The sequence below is a fragment of the Rhopalosiphum padi genome, chromosome 2 (genome assembly GCF_020882245.1).
Source record: "Rhopalosiphum padi isolate XX-2018 chromosome 2, ASM2088224v1, whole genome shotgun sequence".
Lineage (NCBI taxonomy): Eukaryota > Metazoa > Arthropoda > Insecta > Hemiptera > Aphididae > Rhopalosiphum > Rhopalosiphum padi.
The window spans coordinates 55,530,008-55,556,434 of record NC_083598.1 but is presented as its reverse complement, the minus strand read 5'-3'; the positions used below and the strand labels follow the sequence as shown (position 1 = coordinate 55,556,434).

Below are 26,427 nucleotides of genomic sequence, written 5' to 3'. Positions count from 1 at the left end.
TATAGGTTTGAAATATTAATACAATACTTACAGGCCACATTTATTACGTTCGTTGATTGTAATAATCATGAATATAGATTCTTTAAAAACATTAATAATCTCAAATAGGTGTGAACATTTAAAAATTAAATTTAGAATCTTTTTAAAACGGTCCATTTTTGGACGACGCGCGACGTGACACCACCGATGCAATAGTAATACTGACTACAGATAAGTTAAATAATATTAAAACTATTCGGGTGTAAAGAAGATTTCTCTGAAGTCTGTTCATCGGAAAATTATGTAATTAGGTGAAAAAAATCACAAGCCTCTCAACCCGAAGCAAAACTAATCCACGAGATGAACATTACTTCTGGGATTATACATTTGCGGTGATAGAACCCGTGCTGACATAAATTATCAAAGAGGAAAACAACTAAATCATCAGAAAAGTTGTATAACGCGTTCGATTTCACTACGACAAGTATTATAATATGTCTTTTTCGCTACATAGCAGTACTGCAAACTACAGCTAAGTACGACTACTGTTATTTGTTAAATGTCAATTGGCTCACTTTTTTAAAATACACGTAAAAACTTATTGAACAGACGTAATGAATCAGTGACCAGTGTATTTGCGACTGAGGAAAAACGGTCTTTGAACCCACTGCAGATAATAATATGTTAAAACGTTCGTCCACGTCGATGGTTTCTTGATTGGACTTAGTAAAATTTATAATAAAATGAAGTTTTATAACAATATGACGTCAGCAGTTTAAATTAGCAAAAAGAACGAAAACTTATTATTATTTATTCAACAGATTTACAGATATAGAAATTATAATAATATTATTTTTTGTTTCTATAAAGCATATTACTATTATAAATCTAGATTAACTACAGCTTTATTTTATAATAACATATTATTGCTACATCAGTGAAAATATGGCACGTATTCTTTTCGTTTCATTCTAATAAACACTAAAACACCCATACCTATAAGCTATAGGGCTATAGATATATATATATATATAATGAGCTTGCCTATTTCAGTTTTAAAATCACAAAATTGTCTTTTTTTAAATTGACGTAATTATTTTTTTTGTAATGAACAGCGGGAGCAAACGACCCGTAAAATATACAGGTTGCTGCTAATATATCGTATCAACTTAAAAATTAAAATACAACCTATTCCAAACATTATTCCTATAATATTAATACAACGACGTTTTAAAAATCCCAATTATTATTGCCTATTGGAGTAATTAATTAGAAAATTATTATTGACCTATAATAATCTATGGGTCTTAATTGATTATGTTATGTTGTTACTTGTTTATATTACGAACCGACAAATAACATTTATCAGTTGTGTTGAAACATCATTACTCATTACTTTCAAACGTGTCAGTTGACAATTGATAAACTGACTTAAATACATAATATAACGAGGGCCTTTGCCCTGTACGATTGTATGTAACATTGGAGATACAGAAAATGTATATTGTATAACTGTATGGTAATATCCAATTAATAAATATATATTATTATTAAAAAAAAAAAAAATCGAAATTAAAAACGACAGACATATTATAATACTTTTAGAATTTTACCACGTGATAATTTAAAAATAATGTAACTAATAATTGTTGAATTTGACTTAAAACCACATAACATATTCTTATTATACGTTAAAATATACCTAATATAGCTGCATATATTGCAAATGTATACAGTATCATTGTATAATGTATATAATGCATGTATAATAATAATGAATGATGTATGTTTGCGAAAGTTGTAATATAGCTGCGGTTTGTATATTGAACATTATATTTTATTTTTATTGTATTTCCACGCGCTAAACTCTTACTAAAATTCTTAAATTATGCCAATCTATATAAAACTTATAAATATAATACAACGGTTTGCGAGGCGGCAGCTGAGTATACAAGTAATATGGCATTATAATATCATTATGTTTTAGACAGTAGATTCCACGAGCCGGTTCTCAGACAATTTTATGCGGACTAGAACATTGACCATTTGAAGCAATTGGGAGTATCGAGCGAAATGAATACAACATCGTACGGCGATAACAGTAATAAATACGCGTTTGCTCTATGCGAAGATGAGTGGATATATTTCACGGAACGAGTAGTCGGTATTGTTCCGGATCTCTGGATTCGAGGTGCGCTCCTGGGCCGCGTTGCAGTCCGTCGTGCGGAATCCGTTTTATTAAAGTCCACGCGCGGTCGACCGTAACCGGACATCGCGGTGATGTCTGTGTGTATTTTTTTCTTTCCAACACACTATACCTTTTGTCTATACCCATTTACGCTACCATCATCGCCATTGCAGTAATATTTATTATTACATTAATTGTAGGGTTCCCAAACAGGTAAATAAAAATGCCCGATATAAAACATTCGACGGTGACTTGGCGAGCGAATATTATTACAATATTATTCGTTTCAGTGTAGTTCAATAATTTGATGTTATTTATGAGCTGGATTAATTATTCAACAGTAAAAACTCTGTGACTTGGGCCTACGAAAAAGTGCAAGTCTTACGACTATCAATATACTACGTTATATATCTGCCTAAGGATAAATAAATTTTAAGTATTATCTTTTTCAAATTTAATTGTTAAAGTTTTAGATTTTTCTAACATTTTTTGAAACTCGGGGGGGGGGGATAAGTGTGCAAGTGCTCGTATAGAGTACGGATAGTCAAATCTGACTTCGCAGGTTATATAAATACTATGTATACGAGTATATTATACAAGTGACGGAACATTATTATTATTAACATCATCACTGTGCAGCAACGCCATTAAGCGCAGCCGACGACTTCACTCGATTATTCACCCAGAAGTATATATTATACCTATACATTATTCGGATGATTTGGATAACATCTATAATGTACTATAGCATTGCGACAATACGTCAACCGGAGATGGTTTTCGTTTTCTTTGACGAATAATCGTTGCGCACATTCGGCGGAGCATTAACAGTTGACGACTTGTAACCGTACACCCGTGCGGTGGTGGTGTCTCTTTTTTACACAATAAAAATGTATATTGTCGTCGGCAATATAATATTCGCGTATTGTGGTGTGAATTGGTGGCATCGCGCGACAGCCCGAGGAGTTCAATCAACTTGTACACGAAGCGCGGTCATTGTGTATTGCCGAGCATTCCGTTGCCCGCCGCCGGTCCATATTTCGTTTATACACACATGCATATATATACGCATATTTTGTGTGTATGTGTATGTGTATCATTTTAATACACAGTAACCGCCGGCCCGACCATCATTGTGTCCGCAAATCAAATTTGTTCCACATATACACACGTCAGAAGCCCCCGCCTCGCACAGAATTCGATGACATTGGCCGGCGTATATTATATACGCGACTATATACATGTATAATATATTATATTATCGCCATCACGGTCAATGAAAACTCGCGATGTCAATGAATCCTGTTTATTATACTCCACGCAGTACCTATGCCGGTTCATATTAGTGTTGTATGCATGTATCTATAAATATAATACTATACGGGGACCGAGCTAACACCCATCACCGACGAAACCACTGGATATCCGAGTATAGACAGATATATATATATTATATTATATGATAACGATGTGTATCACAAAAATTTACATATCAACGTCTCACGTTAAATCCAAAATAATTATTGTAATATGCGAGGTTAGTAAATGTATGACGAATATAATAGTTGTGCATAATATTACAATATATATATAAATATAATATAATATTATTATCATCAGATTGTGTACCTAAATTTTGGGTGATGACTGCGTTTTTTTCGGACACCAGCAATCGAGGCACCATGACTCCTGCTGCTCCTGACCGCCATGTGCACGTCGTCCTGCTGTCGGTACGCAGGTTTTTTTTGTACACTACACCCGAGACCGAACATCGTAACGACTATTATTCAAACAACGAAACCATAACTATATTCTATCGGAGATTCGAATTATTTTATGTAGCGGCGGACAGGGACGATCCTTTTGCGGCACTATCTCGACAAGTCACTGGTTCAAAGTGGAAAAAAGCACCACTGCGGCAGTCAAAACGATTACTATAATAATATATAAGATAGGTAACCGATACGACGACTACGGTATTATTAATACGATAACATTATTAATACTCGTAGGTAATTATAATTTAATAGAAACAATTAAAAACTAATAAAAATCAACAGAATTTCACGATGTACTCGGTAACTAAAAATGAATTTAAAACAATAAAAAACAGCCGTTGTTTCGTTTCGGGGATATTGTGGAGAGCGAAGGAAGAATAGTGAAGCGTGTAACATCCACCATCACGACGACGCTCGTCGTGTCGAAGGAAAGGTTGTTGCACGTCTCTCGGCGCGATTGTCACTGGACGCGCACGCCGCCGTCGTCCGCTTGAGAAAACCGTTCTTCCACGTACCTACCCATCGCAGTACCAATACACTAGCGCTCCGTCGCCGCCATGTACCGTTTGTTGGAGTTTTTGTTTCTTTTTCTTCTTTTTTTTTTTTAGGTAGCTCACGACAACGACGTGTGTCTTTGTATGTGTGTGTGTAATTACGCAGGTCTTTCAAAATCACACTAGAATTACGTAGCCTTGTTTAATCATTGTCCTCTAGTTGAACGTTTGTTGAATCGTCTATATGGACTATTTAATATCATGCTCGACTGTATTCTAGCGGCGTGTGGGCGACGAACGATCAACCCCACCGGAGGCGAAATAGTAAATATACTCGCGACTAAATCGTATTATATTATTATTAGGTATACTTCTGTGTGCACGCGCAATAACGTCACGTGAAGTTCATTAACCTTTATGATAGATAGGGTAATGAACAATTAATACAATAATATTTTTAATCTGAGAGATAATCGCCAAAATTCCAATGCAAAATAATTTTTCGGTATTGGTAGCTGGAAGAGGGGTGTAAATGATAATAATGATATTATATAGTTAGTTATAGTTAGTGGTGGTCGTTGCCACCGTCCATGGTTTCCAATCGTTAATGCTGCCGCCGCCACCGCCGCCGTTTAAAACTCTCGTACTACAAGATTTGGAACTTTCTCCCAAAAACTGGTATGACCGGTCAAACGAAATTATGTTTACAAAACATATGCTCATAAAAAAAAAAAAACAACTCATCTTTCTCGAAATTTCTCGAGTACCTACCTTATTCTGTTCGATCTAAATGTTCTGCGCATTGCATTTTTATTTTTACTTCTTAAACTTGTCCACCAGGTTTACAGATTTTAATATAGGTCTGCAGGCATATAGGTGATTCAAATTATATTTTCTGTTGTGAAATATGAATACAGTCAACCGCCTGCAGCCACCAAGCAAGAATTACGCACGAAAGATGAATTAAGAACAATAATTACTAAAATAAAAATAATAAATCAGAGACCTCCCAAGTAGTGCAACAATCAATTATATTAACATACAATAAGTTCGTTTAAATTTCAAAAATTTCTTCGTCGCATTGAAATCTTTAAATAGCTCTCTAATTATATTATTTACTATCACTTTTATCGTGTTACATACTGCATTAATATACATAATACATTATATATATTACTATTATGTTATATATATTTATGTATCAATCGTATTTTTTAATGATTTAAATTCCTTCTAGTTCTTAAAATTTGTTTTTAAATAAGTGACATGCTCATAGACTGATTGGCGCCAAACCCTGTATTTAGGTGACCATTTTTTTTATGTGGCCGGCAGATGAGAGGCCATAGTTCATATCAGAATGGCAAAATATATTTGATTACTTAATGGAAATAAGTTTAGACGCACTGTACTGATACCACGTGTACCAAACAAAGTCGTTCATCGCGCTTGTTAATACTAAAGAAGCAATGTAATGTAACGTTATAATATCACATTGCTTTGGCCGATTTTCTATAGCGCGTACTCATACATATATAACAGCTAACAGGTATCTGGTATATGTATACTTATTAACTGCAGGCAGGTCGTTGCACCGACCAAGTGGTCATTGTCATAGTTATAGGGCTCCTCATCGCGCAGTGTAGTGTCCCATTCAAGGCATATTCGGGTATATCGATGAATGGACTACAGAAGCCCCGTATATACTACGCGAATAACGGCAGCAATCGCAAACGTGGTGATTTGAATGAAAGACGAAGATTATATTATGCACACGGAGACGTTCTAACTTAAATACTATCTTCGTGTATGTATAATGTTTATATATAGACTTTCATCATACATTTTATAGAATGGTGTATGTGTGCGTATGTGTCTTTTTGTTCGCGAACAATGTTTCAGCGATCGCTTTACCGTGGGACATTGCGTGAGCGCCTCTCGAAGAGTACTATTATGTGTGTATATATATACGTGTAAAAAGCAGTGTCGCCCAACGGCGGATATGACGACGACCACAAACTCGTTAAATGTATACATGTAAGTCGTACACGGTACGGTCACGGTCCACCGACTGTATTATGTCTTATACGTGTAAGCGTATCACTATATACACTCTGCAGAGATCGCATAACTAAATACGCCGTTTGCTATCGCGCCACCATGGCTGCCGATAACACAACAGTATAATATCGAAGAGGTTATTTACACTATTACACTGATTATTGTAAGTACCTAAATTATAATAAAAACTCATGGTGTCTGCAAAATATGACACCTACATTTTATTCGTTTAAAAAAATAATTTATTGTAAAAAAAGACAACTTATTTTCGTTTAACGAACCTTTCATTTCTGAAAAAATATTTATTCGGACGAATTATACTAGTAAATAATATGAAAAATGTTTCACAGGATAAGCAATACACCAATACAGCTCCCTAAAAAAATCAAAAGGTTTATTAATATATAAAGGGTCGTTTACTTGTCTGTAAATAGGATTCTAATGTCTCTTTTTCCTTTCTCATAAACAGACATATAGTTGACTTTTGATTACTCAGAGTTCAGGGAAAAACAAATTTAAGTTATTAAAATTTCCAATATATCAAAACCAATTAAAAGTATATAATAGATTTGGCGTTCAAAAGATATTTTTTATGTTTGAGATTATATCAAGGTTCTATTTTCGAGAGTCGAATGTACTGCAAAGTACATACTTTTAATTATTCACGCCTAGCATTTGCTCTTTTGATAACTGCGTCACCGGTCATAATTAATATATTTTTTTTCAGTAAAACATTACACCAAAATGGAAAGAAATTTGCTATTTTTATTATATCCAAGTTATGATTTCAAATAATTACGAATAAGTCTAAAGATAATACTTTTATATTTAACTGATCGACTTCCACTGACGCATAGCAGCTTTTGCGAGGTAACACATAGACATAGTTATGAAATTAAGAAATTTATATGACAGTCGATCAAAAAATTGTCGATTATACAACTATTGGCGTGTTGTTAAGAATAAAAATAAATTTCTAGAAATTAATTGGACTCTTTTTTATCTATTTACATCGAACCGTTATTTTATCCTGTTGTGTGGCAAATTATTTTAGTATACCGAAATTATATATATGATCCACAAAACAAAATCAAAGTCTCATTCACTTTATTTTACGTGGCAATAAAATAATTCATAATTTTATGATATTTTTCTTCGTAGAAATAATTAATACTTGAAAATAGGCGTATCTTTAACCGAAACGCCTATAAAGTCTTTTCGCTGCCGTAGTTGTGTGTTTATAATATTATTATAGTTATTAAAGGTGCCTGTTACTTATTACACTGATGGGCACTGGTATCCATCTGGAGCAAACGAACTATTTTGAATTTCTATCATACATTTCGGTCAACGATTTTTGAAATGAGATAATAATAAATAAAACGTATAAACCGTATATAAACCACGTGTCAAGGTATTATTATTAATGGTACTAAATTTACAAATCCCATATAATTTGGTTACCGTTATGAAGTCCCGGAATCATCACCTACTTTGTTTTTAAATTTGAGAAATAATCACTGCAATAATTAGTAAACCAGTATCTGTATTTTTATTATTTCAATTTTTGTTTTTCTATTAATTCTAATTCTTTGTACGATTCACAGTAATTTCCCACGATTGTAATGAAGGACAAAAAATACATAAAAACATATATTAAGAAAAAATGGTAACCGCTTATAAATATTTAAGCAAACAATGTGTCTACATTAAATATTATTTAATTATTATGTGGTTCATAAACGATCATAAAAAAGTATTATTACCTAGCAGTTTTGTAGTACCAATAAGATTTCAACACGTCAACACTCAATATACATGCAATAGTATTGCAGTAATTACAGATGAATGATTATTTATTTATATTTTATATCATAATAAATATGTTAATAGTTCTTTACTACTTTACATTTACTTTTATTAGATTACTGTAAAATCGTGTGATTCGATCAACATGAACTATAATATGTCATTGCATATAATATTATTTAAGTACCAATAGGTATGTGTGTGCGTTACACCCTAAGTGGTTCTATGACTTCTATAAACGCATATAATACGCAATGAACAAACATACATACTACGTGGAATTCAAAGAGGTTGACAAAAAAGGTTGCGTGTAGGTACCTACAACAAATTATTATGCATACCTATGTCCTATATAATAAGTAGTAATAACAAGGATCAATAGTAAGCAGAAATTGTTTACACTCTATTTCACAAACTATGTAGTTATTTATGAATAAATCATCAAGTACGTATACATAATAACTAATAAGTAACTGAAGTAAAAAATGGAAAAATATTGGAAAATTATAAACGTTTTTACTATTATTACACTTTATTATATTAACAGATAAGTACTCGAATACTGGAAACATCCATATTATGTCGTGTGAATCATATATAGTAAAATATAGTCATTAGTTCAATTTTGAATGATATTAGTAATTTTTAATTTCCCAATTAAAACCCGATTACATGTATTAGTTTGACTAGCAATGTGCATAGGTAATCTAATAAAATTGTTTTTGTAAACAAACGTCATACATACTATGTAAATTAATGTTATTGGTTTATAAATTTCGTCACGGATGTATATAATAGCGTTAAACATTGAAGCAAATAATCATTGACATGTAAACAGTAATTTTGTTTTTTATTATTAAATTGAAGTAGTTTTTTACGTGGGTAATATAATTTAAGTTACGCGCGTTGTTATATTAATGTTACATTAATCGTGTATTCGTGTCGATGTACAATTGTCAATTGCATAACAATTTGCCATATAATAAATTAATAAGGTATCCCCATTGTCATTACTCATTATTCATTGGAGTACAGTTCATTTTCTCAAACAATAAGTGTATTATAGCTTATAAAAAAAATAAAAATATATTATGACACTAATTCTATATTTATTACTTCATGTGGCTTATACACGCATGCATAAATGTGATTACTGTTTGATTTTTTATCAACTTCAAAAGAGAACAGATTCTAAAGAAAAAAGTATTTCTCTTTTTTTTAATTCTTGCGATTTTTTCAAATAAGAAATATTTCATAATAAAATTTATAGGATCATTTTAGACTTTTGACTGCTAGTATTTAAGAAAAATATTTTTAAATGTCAGTATATTTATAAAATATAATTACTATAGATTTTAAAACGAATTCTTTTATTTGTTTTTTAATTTAATTATAGTTAATATCTACATATATTATATAAAAAAAATAGAGCTTAAATACATAATAAATATTGCTTTGTAGTTAGTATACATTCTACTGTACTTAGTTATGTTGTTTGTATGTTATTTAATTTGAGAAAAACGGGGAAAATTAAATTTTATAAATAATATTTTTCATGGTTCATTAAAAATATACTTACGTAAGTATATATGATATATAAATTAAATCAGAAATGGCTATTATTAAGGAAAAAATAACTGTATTCGTGGTAAAAATTTTACTTAAATCGTGTCATTATATGATACTTATAAAGTAATAATCATAAATTATTATTTGTCTTGGTGAACTTTACTTAGGTTATAGCAAATATTAAAATATAAGTACAATATAACTTAATATTATAATGGTTTCGCAACTACCAGTGTAAAATGCACATATTGCACACAGGCCCTAATCCTTCAAATCTATTTTACATCCCTATATTAATTTACTTAAATGATTTGTTTTGTCGTATACCTCGGGTACAATATATCAATTTGGTATGAATGTCACAACTCATTGAATGTCGTCACGTGTCTAGTTCTATGATTAATATCGTTGTAGAATTTTAGATATTAAATATTATAATAAAAAGAGTATAAAAAAATATGTCAATAATCACCAGGGGTATTACAACGAGTCAATGACTAATTTAAGAACGTATATTTTATGTAATTAAGGGAACAAAATGGATACGCCACACACAAAATGTACAAAAAAAAAATAGTGTTATTACGTTGACGATTCCAGTACGTTGCGTGTTAAATAGTCCGTTAAGGAATAGTTTTGGGAGTATAATTATTATTTGAATAAAAAAGTCTGTTAGAAAAACAAAACAATTTAATTGAATTTCGTATGCGCAGAGTGTTATGGAACTAAAAAAAAATGAGAGCGTTTTGATAATGCCACGAGATTTGTCACGTCTACCAGAGTACCAGCCATATAGCACTGCAGTATTAAATAGTATTACATATTATATTGTGACAAAACGATTAGGTAGGCGGTAAATACTAAATATACAGTCGTCTTGTGGAAAAAACGATTAACCGCATCGACACAGAGCCGTTAGCTCGTTTATAACAATTATTACAACTTTCTAACTATAATACGCCCGCCGAATATTGTATTGCACTAATATTATTTATTATAAACTCGGTGCTCGATAGTATTATCCCACATTATCAAAACACAGCGGAAACGTTGTTGGCTAGAGATCGTTACGAATTTTTTTTGTGGGATTAAAAAAAATATAACCAGGTACTGACATATTATAATAAAAATAATACAGTCGTCACGTCTTATTGGTTTCGGTCGGTGGGGTAGGCTGGATGGAGAGTCATCGCATTGTCTGTTCAGCGTCCACAGACAATCGATCGCATAACAAGTGCTTACACCTATCTATGTATTATTATTACTGATAACGACATGCACATATCTGCAGCAGCGCAGGCCGTTTACCCGTCACTGGTTTTCTATTATAAAACAGCGGTCGTGTATAATGTTCGACGAGAACTTCACTTCCTACATGCAGAATATCGTATGCATCTATAATACCGGTAATCTCACCATTTTTACCTATTGGTACCAACTGAATTGATGTCGTATTACGTATTATTACCATCTTCATAATAATATAATCATCATTATTCACTATAATATTATTATGATGCCATGACGGCATCGGATGGATAGCAGCAAGATGTTTGAACAGATGATGAGATCTGCGCGCATAATATTTTTATTATTATTGTTATACGCGCACGCCGATATGATAATTATTGAGAAGAATTGTTCACGTGGACTTACAAAAGTAAAAGTGTACTAGATAACACGCGGGTTAAGTTATAATATAATATTATTATTATTATAAAACATTAAAATTCGTCGGTGTGTTTTCTTTAAAGAAATAATAAACGCTCAGCGTCCAACGGAAGCTTCTCCTTTCGTGTGAACCGCGGCGTAACACGCGAGTGAATATGACGTAGACATGTATAGCGTCCGTTTGCGGTTTCTCGAGTTCCATCAAAGATTGGCTATTAATCCACGCGGATGTGGTACGTATATTATTGTATACACATATAATATTTTAATATCATATACAATATACATAATATTGCAGCTGCATGCAGTGACGATGTACATCACGTCCATTGGAAAATGCCGCGTTGCGCAACGATATTTTAATTGGTAATACGCGTGGTATACGTATAAAATGTACTTAAAAAATAACCGCTGCTCACTGTTAAATAATATACCGGTACTTGACAATAATGTTTCGCAGAATAATGTTATGCTCTTGGACATAAATGATTTTCTCGAATTAATGTGATGATACGATTTGTGCGCTGGTGTTGTTGTTGTTGTTGTTGTTGTTGGTGGTGGTGGTGGTGGTTATTACACGGCCGCGGTTAAAGACGAAATAACTGGATATCTGAGAATGAAGAACGGCGGTGGAAGTATCATCTTTTACTACGAACGTGTTCGAAGAAATCATCTCTGCGTGTAAATCGATTGCATAAAAATCGAAAAATCAAAATCAATTATGCGTATCGGGAAGGAAGTTGCGACTGCGACGTAGCATAGGATACGACGAAAATATTATCACGACAACGACGGCGGACGCTTTCACTTTTCACTATAAGCAACATCGGCTATAACAATATTATAACGTCATATAACATTGTACAGCATCAATAGTGCGGTTATTAATCGAATCCCAAAGGCCAACACAGCTCAGACGAAGCAGCCGCCGCCACCACTACTGGTTTCAAAACGAAATCGAGCATAGTGTTGCATATAATACCTATATATACTAAGTATATTGTATTTACCGGGTTTCAGCCCACAATCGCAAAAACATGGCATTCAATAAAATTTATCGTGTGCTTTTATAATTTTTTTTTTTAAATTTAAGTATTGTCTTAAATATTTTATCCCCAAAAACGAACTATAACATTGTAAATTCATTTTCATACGACGAAAAATGATCCTCCCTTTCGGCACTCCTACATCGACTTATAAATTCCATATTATGAAAACAAGATGTCTACATTACGACGCATACAAATTACGAATATGTTTTCACAAAAAGAAACAACTCGTCGACGTCGGTCATTACTCATTAATTTATACTTATTCGGTTAATATAGTTGAATGTTTATTTTATGTAAACTGAATACTGATGATGCACTGCAGATATACTAGCTGTACTTCAGTAGGTATTTTAATACAGGGGTTTCATTATAACATTATTAGTTAAGTAATAGGTTTACTTTCAAAAAAAGGATTTATAATAAATTTATAGTGTAATCACACGTTTATAGATACGCAAGTATTATGATATTATTTAAATTATAATGTATAATGTTTAGACGTAATCATTATGTCAGTAAAGTAATAATTAATAAGTAAACCGTGGCTATGTACAAGGAATTAGCTTTTTACTACACACATTTTCGAGTTGATCGAGTTATAATATTTTCAATAAATATATTAATATGCTATTATATGGCTATTGGTTATTGTCTATTGACTATAATGACTACAATATTATACAATGCAATAATTTACAATACTGAATTTTAACATTTATCGTTTTATGCACAGTGATACAGTGTGTATACCGTATATTATATATTCATATAATTGTTTTATTTATTTTTCTAACTATTATTGACTATTGCTGTATCTACTAAACTTACCATATTTCACCGGCCGATTTACATAGGAGCTTCACGCAGTCCAGACATCCTCTGGCCGACGCGTAGTGCAGTGCCAGAGCACCGTTGTTGGACCTTTCCAGCACCGGCATGTCTGCTTCCCACAACAGCCACCTGACCACGTTCACTCGACCATATCTGAACAAGAGAGAGAAAGATTTAAAAAAATAATACATGTGTAATACTATGCACTTAAAACGTTTGCATTACGCAGCTGTCAGTAGTAGGTAAACATTATTATTGAATAATCAAAGTTAATTATTGTTTATATTATTATACTGACTAATGAAAGTTTTAATCACGTCATACGCGTAACAATTAAGCAATCAACCGTAGAGAAAACAAAGATTTTTGAATTCGCCAGTCATACATCATGCGTTTTTATCACAAACAACAATAATAATAATTATTGATATTGAGTATACCTATATATTATTATTTATGTCTTATGCAGTTATGTATTAACTGTGTACACGAACAAGAATGTTTAACAATCAATGTTTGTATAAATTTAACATATTATTCGCTCTCAACATGACACGCGCAATTTATATAGATTTATTTATCAATAATATTTATACTGTTTGTTTAGTATGTGTTAATGTATGTCCTATATATAATATTATTATATTAAGTAAAATGATTTGAATAAAAATCTTATAAAATATTTTTTAATTTATGAAACAAAAATACACATAAGGACGTTGAAAATAGAGTATTTTTTTATGATGTGATAAACGTAATACCTAACTAATTTAGTTTTGTAAAAATTTGAGTTGATCAATCCTACTTGTATTTCCTTGTCAATAAAAAGTCGATTTCAGATTCTGAATGGATGAATTATGTAGATATTGAAATTACAATGGTTTTACAATGATGTGTTTTTTCTCTGTTGCCATCTTTTGGAGCAATAAAATTACTTTAACTTTCGTCTTTGAAAATGGTTTACGGTAGCATATTGGATCTAGTTTATACTTTGAAAGGACACCTCAGTTGCGTCTCGTAAAAAAGGTATAAACGAATTGCGTCCCACTTTATTGGTTAGGTAATATACATTTTTTTTTTTTTTTTTAGAGGTTCTCTGGTGTATTATTTATAAGAAGCCTTATATTATTTTTTGATATAATATATTACGTAATATTATAAATTACGAAAATAAATGGATTTTTTCCCAATTCCTGGTTGATAAACAAAAATAATAAACAAGTTATCGTTTATCGTAATCACGATCAAAAAAATTCGGCATCCATACTAGTATGTACAGCTGTACTATACTATTGGTTAAGATTTTTATTATAAACATACGTATATATATATATATATATAATATTTAGTTTCGAAAGATTTTAGATTTACTAAGTTTAAATAAAATACTTCATTAGATAAAGTGTTTAAAATATTAAGTAAGTACCTATATTGTATACATTATATATTTATATATTCAACAAACAACATATTTATTACCTACTTATTTAATAATTAGTTATTTACTAACCCCTGATTAAAATACATTAATTGTATCCCAAATTTTTCGACACGATTCGGATATAAATTTTTACGGGACACAACTCAATGACGATGACGAAGTACATTGGACACCTACAACTATGCAGCAGAGCGATTTTTTTAGTTTTTTAAATTTTTGATTGTATTTATCAAATAAAATTCTACGTTTGTTTTACAAATGTAAACATTTATTTTAATACAGGTCTAAAAAGAAACAAAACATTCAGTCAATAGTCAATTCTTATATCAACGTTTAAAATAAAAATACTTTATTCAAATTATTCTACGAAAAAAATTGGATAATATTAAGTAGTCATCTAGTGATAGTTGTATTATAAAGCTTATACCTAAACAATTATAATTGTTTAAATGATTAATTTAAAAAGTTTTAGTTTATTTTAACTGAATGATACGAGTATTTACGTATTACGTGTTACACAAATATAAGCTGCATAACAATAAAATGACTTAGGATATACATTATCTCTAATATCAATCTATTAAAAATTATATAAATGTATTTGTTTTTAAAACTATTTTATGAAATAGAAATCGTTTATTTTGTAAAACACGTATGTGTTGTTCATCATTTTAAATTATTTGGTAAATATTACATCGATATTATAATTTATAAATAAACACTAGAGTACTAGACAGTTAATGAACTAATTATGTTTTTATTTTTCAAGAAATTACGGGTTATAGATAGTTGGTTTCTTTTAAAGCATTGAGTAGTGACGTTAGACTACTGTTAAAGTGATAACTATTATTAATATTATTTTTTTTATCTATAATATCACAAATATATGTATTAAAACAACTTTCCTATTCAATTTATAGTAAATGATAATCATTGGAATCCGTAATCATTTTATAACTATATCACATATCCATATTTAGTTAAAACATCAAGGCTGGTCGGCTAAAATCTGTTATATATTATAATAATATATCATTAATATTTTAAACGTTTTTATTAATAATTAATTTAGGCATAATACTAATTATCATGTATGTACGTAAATGTCGTATATATTATAATTTTTTTCGATACCATTCTATTTTTACGTGATAGTAAAAAAAGTTAGAGTACATTACTTAAAATATAGGTTCTTATTTGAAAATGGTAAATTTTCATTGGGAAATTCCTTATTTTAGACAGAAAATGTTAACTAAATTAAATTAATGTGTGTTGCAACTCTTAAAAAAATATGAAATTATGAAATCAAAGATACTAATACAATAATTAAAAAAGATAAAAAATAAAAATAATCATGGACAGATATCACTGCTCCAGTGCCTTTAACCATTAGTTATCAGTTATCACCCTTCGACTATCGAAAAAAAATATGATGTATTGATGTATACCTATAATTGTTGTTTTAACACTAGTCAATTTTGTTCAAAGATTATTGATTTCATTATTTATTATTTATTATATATTATTATTAATTTCTAAGTAGTTGTAGTAACAGTAATAACACTATAATATTCATAAAAGACAATATAAACTTCAAAATAATATCAAAATATACCCGTGATAACATTTATCAATAATTTTATGTTGTTTAATAGAAATATGGAATTGTATGTATACTGTTAGGCACGTAGCCAGGAGGGTGTTACAGGTTACTACAACCCCCTCAGCCGTGGTTTACCTACTCATAGATTTACAAATTTTTTTATTAATAATAATAATATTTACATTTTTCTCATAAACCATTATTTATTCACTTGTAAATTGTAATGTGTCTGTACAATAAAGTATACGTAAAGTTATTAATTTTGAATAACACCCCCCTTTGAAATTCCTAGCAACGCATCTGTATACTGTATAGCATATACTATATCTGTGAAAAGCCTATTAATGTGTGGTATAGGTAATAATATACTTTTAATCAGGTTGAATTATATCACTCACAATATAGATAATATATTAATATGTAATATAATATGTTTAAAAGGTTGAATGCCTGCAATAATTCCATGTCAATACATTTCGCTTAGTATTGCTGCTTATAGTCATTTAGTTTGTTTAATATCTATTTTTTTTATTTAATTGACGGCGTGAGTCATAAACGGTTGATTTTTTAATTTCCATTACATGGTATGCTTTCACATACCATAAAAACAGAACTTACAAAACACTTTAATAATAACTGTGTACTTTCAAATATAAACTATTTTGTATGTTTTATTTTAGGTATTTAAATATTTTCCATTCACGTTATATCAGTCATCATATGTCGTTTGTAGGAGAGAACGATTTTTTTTATTTACTTTACCATTTAAAAAAATATATTTTACAATTTGCGTTCGCCTGGTATCCGACGAATACGGCAACACAAAACGCATGCCAGTGTATATCCATCACACGTGGTGAACGGCCGCGGCGCAACGAAAGTGGCGCCAGTGGCGATGGTACGAAATAAAATAATATTTTTAGTATTAAATTTGTCGCACCGGGGTCACATACTCAGATACATAGGAAACGCGATTCAGCCACGCGCACGAACCATGACCGAACTAGTGGTTTATTTGTTCCGGCCGGTGAAGTCCTCGTACATTATAATATTATATACCTGCACGTAGCTGTAGTAGGTAATAATAATAATAATAAAAATTATTATGATGATAATGATAATATAAAACGCATGTATTATCATGATTAGTAATAATTACTCAACTGTTTTTGCCAAACAGAGCACAAACGTTGGCAAGCGCGTGCGCGTACATTATTAGACGTATTATAATATGTTAAGCTTTTTATCTCATACAACATGTTAATAATAATATTGTTGTTGACGGTTTTCACATAAAAGTGCGTATATCTCCGCAGAATGAGTAGTGACATAGTGATTACTGAGTAAGTACCTACTACAGTCCTTTGTGTTTTTGAGCGATTTTCCACATTACGGTATAAAGTGATCGATGGTTAGTTGGAATGTTTTAATTTCTCACCGATATAATGTTTGATGACAGATAAATCAAATAATACAAATTAACATGGTATAATTAAAATCATATACTTCATGTTAAGATATTAAGCAATAATGGGGGTCTTTTAGATAGTGTATAAGATATAATACAACGTGTTATATCGCAATAAAACTTTATAATATTAATTTTATTATACATAGGTAAGCATTAATTGAAAAGTTGCAAGTAAACAATAATAATAAAAAAAAAAAATAATGAATTTATCGAGAGAATATTTTTTTATTGACAAACTCGTTAATGTATAATATCCAGGTCTTGTGGTAGTGTGATTAATTATCATCAAAATGATACGGACGCACAGTCGTACAGTAAGATATTTTAATATCTAATCGATGGACGATGGTCGTATATACAACTATACAAGAAACGCAGAGGTATAGGCATGGTAAAATAGTGTAAATAATAATACACGTAATGTTTCAATCTTAAATTTACGAAATAATAGTTTTGACGTAAACATGTAGGTTAAATAAGATGTGCTTCATCTCACTTGTTGAAAATTAACCAGTATATTATTCAACAACAGTTTTATTTCCATTAGATGATATTTATATCATTTATTATAAGGTCGTAAAACAATGAGTTTTTATCATACCTTTATTTTTGTTTTCTACATTAAGCTAATAATTATTTCAGAAAACTGTGACGCATAGTTTCCCATAATCGCAAAATCGATTTTACACGTTGCAGCCATACGAAATCAAAATCAATATTTATACGTCAATACGTCATGGCACAACGTGAAATACAGAAACTAGAATCACGATTATACGAGAAAAAAATTAAGCTTTTTGCGACGGTACAAAATTGTTTTGAATCGTATAGTTCAATAGGTACTGAAATACTGAATAGCTTATTGTATCCCATCCAACCTATCTATTGTATATTCTACTAACGGGTAACGACCGTTGTTTGATCGTCGATATTATGCAGAGTGATTCACCGAGTATGCCAAATACCATTTGACCTTTAATAATTAATTTATTCGAATTCTGAATTTTGGAACTTTTAAATATACTTAAAAACCACATTTTTAAATTCTTGAGATTTTTATCGCTCAATAAATGTTCTTTAATGTTACACAATTCTGTTTTTCAAACGATGAACTCCTTTTTCACAGTAAATTATTTAATAGAAAATATTTTTTTAACAATGTTGATGTACCTAATTCACATTTTTAACAATTAGCTTAAAATGTTTATGCTAATGGTATTAATTTTTAAATTTAGTTTTACGAAAATATAAAATAAATGTAATATTGGATATTTGGATATATTTGGACTATTTTTGTAAATCATAAATGTTAATTACTAACATTTTCAAATCATAATCATAGTTTCCAATGCTACCATATCTTCCAAACCTAGTATCACGGAGCTTAGTAAATAAAACACAAAGTTAAATTACTCAAAAAGTTCTCATTTGAATTTAGATTATCATAAACCAAAATTTTCAAAAAAATGATTCATCAAAATTTAACGGCTAAATAATTGAATACTGTAAGTTAAAAAAAAGTTAACCGTAAGTTGGTCTAAATAAAAATTATGGCGGCGGTGGCTAACGTCAACGATTTGAAAACTAATTTAAAGTAAATGTACCATGAATGGTACATTTTTTGGTCAACATAAATAAATATTAGACTATCAAATATTTTATTGTTAATGACTAAATTACAGTTGACTATGAAATCGAAATAATTATATCCTGTGGTACGAATTATGGAAAATATATCACGATTTACGATTGTACGAAAAAACAAGCTTTATTGTTCATGGCCAGCAGCAGTCTGCATAAAGCGAAATCGTATACACTCTAACCTAACGTCTCTAACTATCAGTTGATATCATGATATCAACATTTTATACCTAATCGTGTAATGTATGTTGTCCATGATTTTTTTTTTTCTTAGGATAATAAGCATTAATAACTCAACACGATTTTTGTACCAAAAATTTCGTGAGACACACCTGAGGATTAAATAAATATGTATAATTGTGCAAAAGCTTTTTTGTATATTTCGAATTTTGAATCAACCTAAACGTGGTATTGGGTAAAAAATACAATTCTTTTGTTATGAATTCGTATAAAAATCAATTTTAATTGTGTTATTAAAAAATACACGTTAATCAACTAAATCGTACAATACGTATAGCCGTATAGGTACCTACTCAACATACATTAGGTGTACATGATATAATAATAATTTCACAGAATAAAAATTTTTGGAAACTATTTATTTTCTAAAATACTATAAGTTAAGTATATTTATGTTTTATTTATTTTATTTTAAGCCATTTAGGTAGCGTGTTTAGTACAGACGTTATATTATGTAGTACAAATATAATTGCGATGTACGTAATAATAACACATACTATCGAATGACGTTCAATGACTAAACGTAATATTATATAGTAAATTTGAATATCAAAACTTGTTTCTGTGGTCAATGGTCAGCTGTTTTACACAGAACGAGTGGAAAGTTACAAATCCACTTTCGTTGGGTTGTAATAAATTTCGAACGTAATAAAATGTTTTGATATTATTGTAATTGGTGACAGCGGGGAACATTCCCGTTAGAACGACATAATTAGAATTAGGTAAAACGTTAAATGGTTTGATTTTTAAAGTAGAAATCGACAAATTTATTATTGCACAAACAACAAACACGCAAATAGGTGTACAAATTATAAAATATTATACAGAAGATAGATCGGCAGGCGTTAGACGAAAATCTATCATTATAAAATATGCACATAGGACATAGTGGGTTATTATAACGGCCGGCGGGCCGGATCATTATGATGACGTGATATCGGTTGATGCAAGTGTGATAATCACGATACCATTGATACCAATTAATGTCGGACCCAATTACGAAGATCAAGGGAATTGGAAAATCATTTATAATAACAACTAAAAACTATAATGCTATTCATAAGTCTGAGACAGGTATTTGAGTAGTCCTATCGTCTTAAAAATATAAACACAACATAAATACGTTATGTAAATAAACTATTGAAATTGTCAAAGCATAGATCATGGAATAAGTCCATATACTTTTGAACTGACCACAATATTATTATCGGATATATCAATGAAGAATAGTTTACAAAAAATAAAAATAAACAAACAGGAAAAAAAAAACTAGCTATAATAGTATTTCCCGTGGTTCATAAAATGTGTCAAAAGTTTTGACTAATAATCGATGACCATGACGTCATAAAATAGCAGCGATATAAATTTAAAAAAAAAGAATATTAAATCAAGAAATCGGAAAGCATATTTGTAATTGGAATGATTCTGGATTAATTATCATAAAATATACTAGGGAAGTAGGGAAAAATGCAAAATGCCAACAAAACTAGTATTATACACGAATAAGGTTTAACGATTTCGACGTCAGCCGTTATAGGCGACCGCGCGCCATCGTTCGAGGTCAGATTCGTATACGCATATATTATCATGTAATGGGCACCTACAGTGGATACAGATAATAATGATATTCGTTTATATTTTAAGTGTTCGTATGCACATGATATTCTGCAAACGCATACTACACACAGGTAACACGATATCAGTTCTAATATATTATGCGCACGTCGGCGTACTACCTCAGGTTTTCCACTTTGACGCGACACGATTCGGAAAGCACGTGCCGGTGTTTCGTGACGACTTCTACGGTCTGACGGCGGACGTGAAGCTGCTGCAACTGGTGTTGATGGTGGTGGTCGTCGGCCTCGTAGTAAGCGGGCATCAAGCTGTCTTGGAACTCCTCTTGGACCGTCTCCGTCCGGTCCACGTGTTCGGCCCTGAGTTCGATGACTGTCGTGTGCAGCCCTACGCCGTCGGTCCGGTCCTCGTAGTAAAAGTCCGTGTCCGAGACGGACGAGCAGCCGGCAGCCGTGTCCGTAGCTGAAGTAGACAACGTCGACGATGACGATGACGACGACGACGATGTAGTAGACGATCCGCCGGCACCACAAACGACGACGTCGGCGGCATTCGAGTCGACCGCCGACGACGCCGCCGCAGCCGCCCGCACACCGGTGCCGTACGAGTCCATCCGAGTCCTGACCTCGACGGCCGGATATCTGGAGCTGATCCTGTGCACGCGCACCTTACGCTTGGAACCGCCCGACTCCAACCGCCGTTGACTGGCCAGCCCTCGGCGTACGCTGTCGGTGGCGGCCGACCGTTCCGACGGCGAAGCCATCACCACGGACATCAGACACCGGACGCTGTCCAACATGACGAATGACGAACTGCGCACGACTGCCGACCCGGTCCCGGGGCGCCCGAACTCGGCAGTCGCAGGTATACACAATACCTATAACCTCCCGCCGCCTCCCCACGTGTCCGGCCGCTGCAGGGTCACCGGAAGTCCGAACAATACTGCGTGTACGGCGCGCAACCGTCGTGCGTGTCTCATTTGCGTTCATTGTGTGCGCGGGCGCAACGCGTTATGTTGTGTAGTCGACACATACCCATTTTTATTTTATGATTTATCGTTTTGTGCACTGCGACTCGGTGTTTTCGTATGTTTATTTACCCGGTGCCTCGTCAACGGATTATTTTCTTTTCGTTTCTCCGCAGTCAATTGGCTACCGCGGTTGTGGTATATACTGCAGTCGCGGGTATCCCCGTTTTGAACCTTGAACGTATTATCAGTTTCGGCCTTACTAATGAGTATACGACGACGACGACGTCGACAATTGTTGACGATTGTTCATTCGATTGCTGCCACTGTTTTAATTGCCCAAATATAATAATATGCAAACTCGTTGATTATATCGCTTTCCGTGGACAATAATGTGTTTTATACCTGTCAATGTCACGCTGTTATTTACCGAAAACAATAGATTTTTAACCGCGTCAATGCCGCCAATGTGGCCAAGTGTAATATGTTTGTTTCCGCGACTATAATATTATATTATTAAAGCCATTGCGTGAACAATTTGATTCATCGTTATAGGTAGTTATTAATATATACTATCAAAATATAGGCTAATATTTTTGTTTCGATGATAGTCGAAAAACAAATATATAGATTTTTTCGTCAATCTGCAGTCGATTCGTTAAAGCGATGTAAAGAAAAATTAAAATAACTACCCAGCTGGGCCGAAAGTACATTTAATTTATTTTCGGGTGAAAAGGATAACGCAAGTATATGGATCCCTGTATGGGTCTTTGTTATACGAGCTGTCAAAATTTAAAAGACTAATTATACCTATTTATCCATACAAACGCTGTCATAATCGTCCCAGAAATGACAGATGTGAATTGTTATTTGTTATTTTTTAAAAATTTATCAAACAAAGAAAGATTACTCTAAATATCTAAAACCTTATTATTAAAATATTGTTGAACTGAGCGTATTCTATTTATTGTCAAAACAATATATACTTAAAAACTTCGAGTAAAAGGTGATATATTAGAAAGCCATAGAAGATAGAAATGCTTAATAAATCACAGATTGTCACTGTAGTTATACATTGTTTACTTGAATACCAATATTCTACTTAAAACTGTACATCTATTAAATACAAACTCAACATTTAAAATACAGTTATACAGTGGTACGTTTAAAATAAAACAATTGTGAATTTGAATAATGTTAAAACTAATACTTGATAGAAAATATTTTGAATTTTATGTCGCGCACATTGTGAGTAGGTATATTATATTTCAGTGTACCTGTGTATACCTGTATTAGATTAATTTAATATGCAGTATATGAACTCGTATAATATTTGTATAGTTCATATAATTTGAGGGAAAAGTCGTAATTTAAATAGGGGGGACGTAATAGACGTTGGATACGGTACGATGATTACTACCACTAGTCACCACTCCCTCGATTTTCAAATGTACAGTTTTTATTATTAATTATTAAAGCTATTTTTAATAATATATACTATTCACATTATGAACCTTATAAAATGACGTAATAACAATAATATGATTTAACCGGGTTTAAAAATGGTTAAGTGGTTACTGGTCAATAATATGAACTATACATTTCTAAAAATATATAATAATTAACTATTAGAGACTAACGAATATTTTTACTTTTTCCAAGAGTTTTGTTGGATGAAAAGTTTGGCAGCACTGTAGCAAAAGATTTTAATATTATGTTCACGATATACGAATGCATTTTTAAACAAAATTGCTTAAAGAAATAATAACACGCGCCGTTAAATTAATAATATCATATCTTTTGATAAGTATAATGTTTATAGGTAAGTGTCACTACACAGTACACAACACGACTGCATAAGGTACACATCATTCAATTTACACGCGACGCGTTTACACGTTGGTTCAATAAACGTGCTGCGATATTTGATACGCGGCAGTGCGTTAAAAAAAGGTAAATACATTAGATATATTATACACGATAATTCACTTAGGTAGGTAAGAGTTGTCTAGAATATAATAGCTAAGAGTTATAATAGCGCAGTTCTGCGGCTGCATAAAGAAGTCATCATCATCGCTATAATATGATATTACCATCACTAAGAATATTAATATCAAACGTCTTGTAGGTACTTTGTACTTTGTAGTAAATCTTTCTTTTCGTCTATTGACAAATAATGTATAGCACATTAGAATCCTTTTGTGGTCATACTCTGATAACAGAATGAGAATTTTTCACGGTGCACATGCCTACCGTCTAGTATTATTTACGAACGCGTGATTTGCACTTGACGCGCAAGTGTGAGGGCATTTGATGTTTTCAGCCAACTCAGCCTATCATATTCTACACACACGAGTCATTATTATATATATATATATATATATATATATACCATACATATAATACCATGTATAATAATCGACGTATTATTATATTATTGATGTTCGCAAGATTCACTTTCGCCCGTGTCCGAATATAATGTGTTTGGTGAGCTTAAATGAAATTCCGAAGGTAAATAACTAGAAAAGTGAACGTATAAAATATATACAAATACCATACGAGATTATAATATTGTACTTCACTAGTGCACGTTTCCTTCTGAACTAATGCGCGCGAATTCTGTTAATCACATAGCCGTCTACCGTTGGAATTATATGGTAGATATAGTATACCGGTATACCTACTATAGTAAAATATAGTATGTAAACGCGGCTAGCATACCATACATATAACAATAATAATATACTATACGTTTTAACAACGCGATATCTACCAACATGGCAAAATAGGTATCTTATAGAATTCAGATTAGATTTAAAATCGCACTGGCATTGTGTTGGGTTCTTTAATCAATTTTGCTGGAGAACAAAAGTATAATATTTTTTTTTCATTTCGCGTACAAAATTATATTATAAACAGAATTTCTTTTTCTCTTAATCAAAATATAATAGATGATATGTACATTGTATACTTATCGAAACTATAACAGATAATAACGCGAATTATGCCGTATACAATGTTATGAAAATTGATTTAACTATGTTAATTTATCCTATATAGACGCTGTTTACTTTGACGAAATTTTGTTTCAATCCTATTTTCGTTTTAGAAACTATTGAATTTGGTATCTATTCACAGTTTTGAGCATAGAAAGGAAAAATATAGCTAAACAAAGATAAAAATAAATACTATTATATTTAAAATATAGAAATTATTATCGTATTGATTAATGATTATTGATATGCGCTTGTCAGAACATTGATACAATTTTTATCGTTAAGATAAAATTTTGATGAAAATTTTCATTAACTATTTATGGTCAACCATCTTATTTTTCAAGCTCTATCACTTTCCATTCATTTTTTGGTTTTTTTTTTAGTAGACTTTAGATTTACCAATTTTATATTAGATTTATTATTAGGTAGTAGTTAATACCTCCATCTACGATAAATACAAATCATGTAGAGTGGCAAGAAATACATATTTTCGGCCCTATCTTATTAATAGATTTTTAAATATGCAAATATAAAGCTATAAAGCACACAAAATTGATTTTAAAAACGAACTTTTTTGTGACTATAATGCATGCCTTTTCGTAAACGTGTAGCAAGTTTTAAAATTCACAAGATACTCCTTACCCCGTTCCTATAAAATTATGTACAGTTAAAAATACATAAAACGGCCATGCCACAGTATAACGCGACTCATTAAAAGTTAAATTTTTTATTGACTTTTACAAATGCATATACAATTTACATATTCACTATAATTTATCTTACCTACAGGAAATATGTATACATTGTATTACTTGCTCTATACGTGCTAACTGTTAATTTTTTGCATCTTGTTAAATAACTTTGAATAGTGAATACTTACTATTCATTTATTCAACTTCTATTATAGGAGGTATGTGATATGGTTTAAACACTTAAGATTTATTGAGAAATACCAATGATTAAGCTAACAAAAATACACTGCACAATGGAAATGTATTGTATGTAGTCATATACATCAGTACATCTTACTGCAAACAATATAAATCGAAGACGTTAACTTTATA

At 31.3% G+C, this 26,427-nt stretch overlaps 1 protein-coding gene across 5 annotated transcripts in view; it reads right to left on the bottom strand.

Moving 5' to 3' along the window:
* LOC132919318 (uncharacterized) overlaps window positions 1–26,427 on the bottom strand; it is a 71,706-nt gene that overhangs the window by 24,470 nt on the left and 20,809 nt on the right. For 3 of the 5 annotated variants that reach the window (XM_060980826.1, XM_060980827.1, XM_060980829.1), the window contains one exon: window positions 13,427–13,582. In XM_060980826.1, coding sequence (XP_060836809.1) covers window positions 13,427–13,582 — 156 coding nt within the window. Of the gene's footprint in view, window positions 1–3,796; window positions 4,425–13,426; window positions 13,583–21,561; window positions 22,215–26,427 lie in introns of those variants that run through there. The other 2 variants (XM_060980825.1, XM_060980828.1) reach the window with 2 other exon arrangements.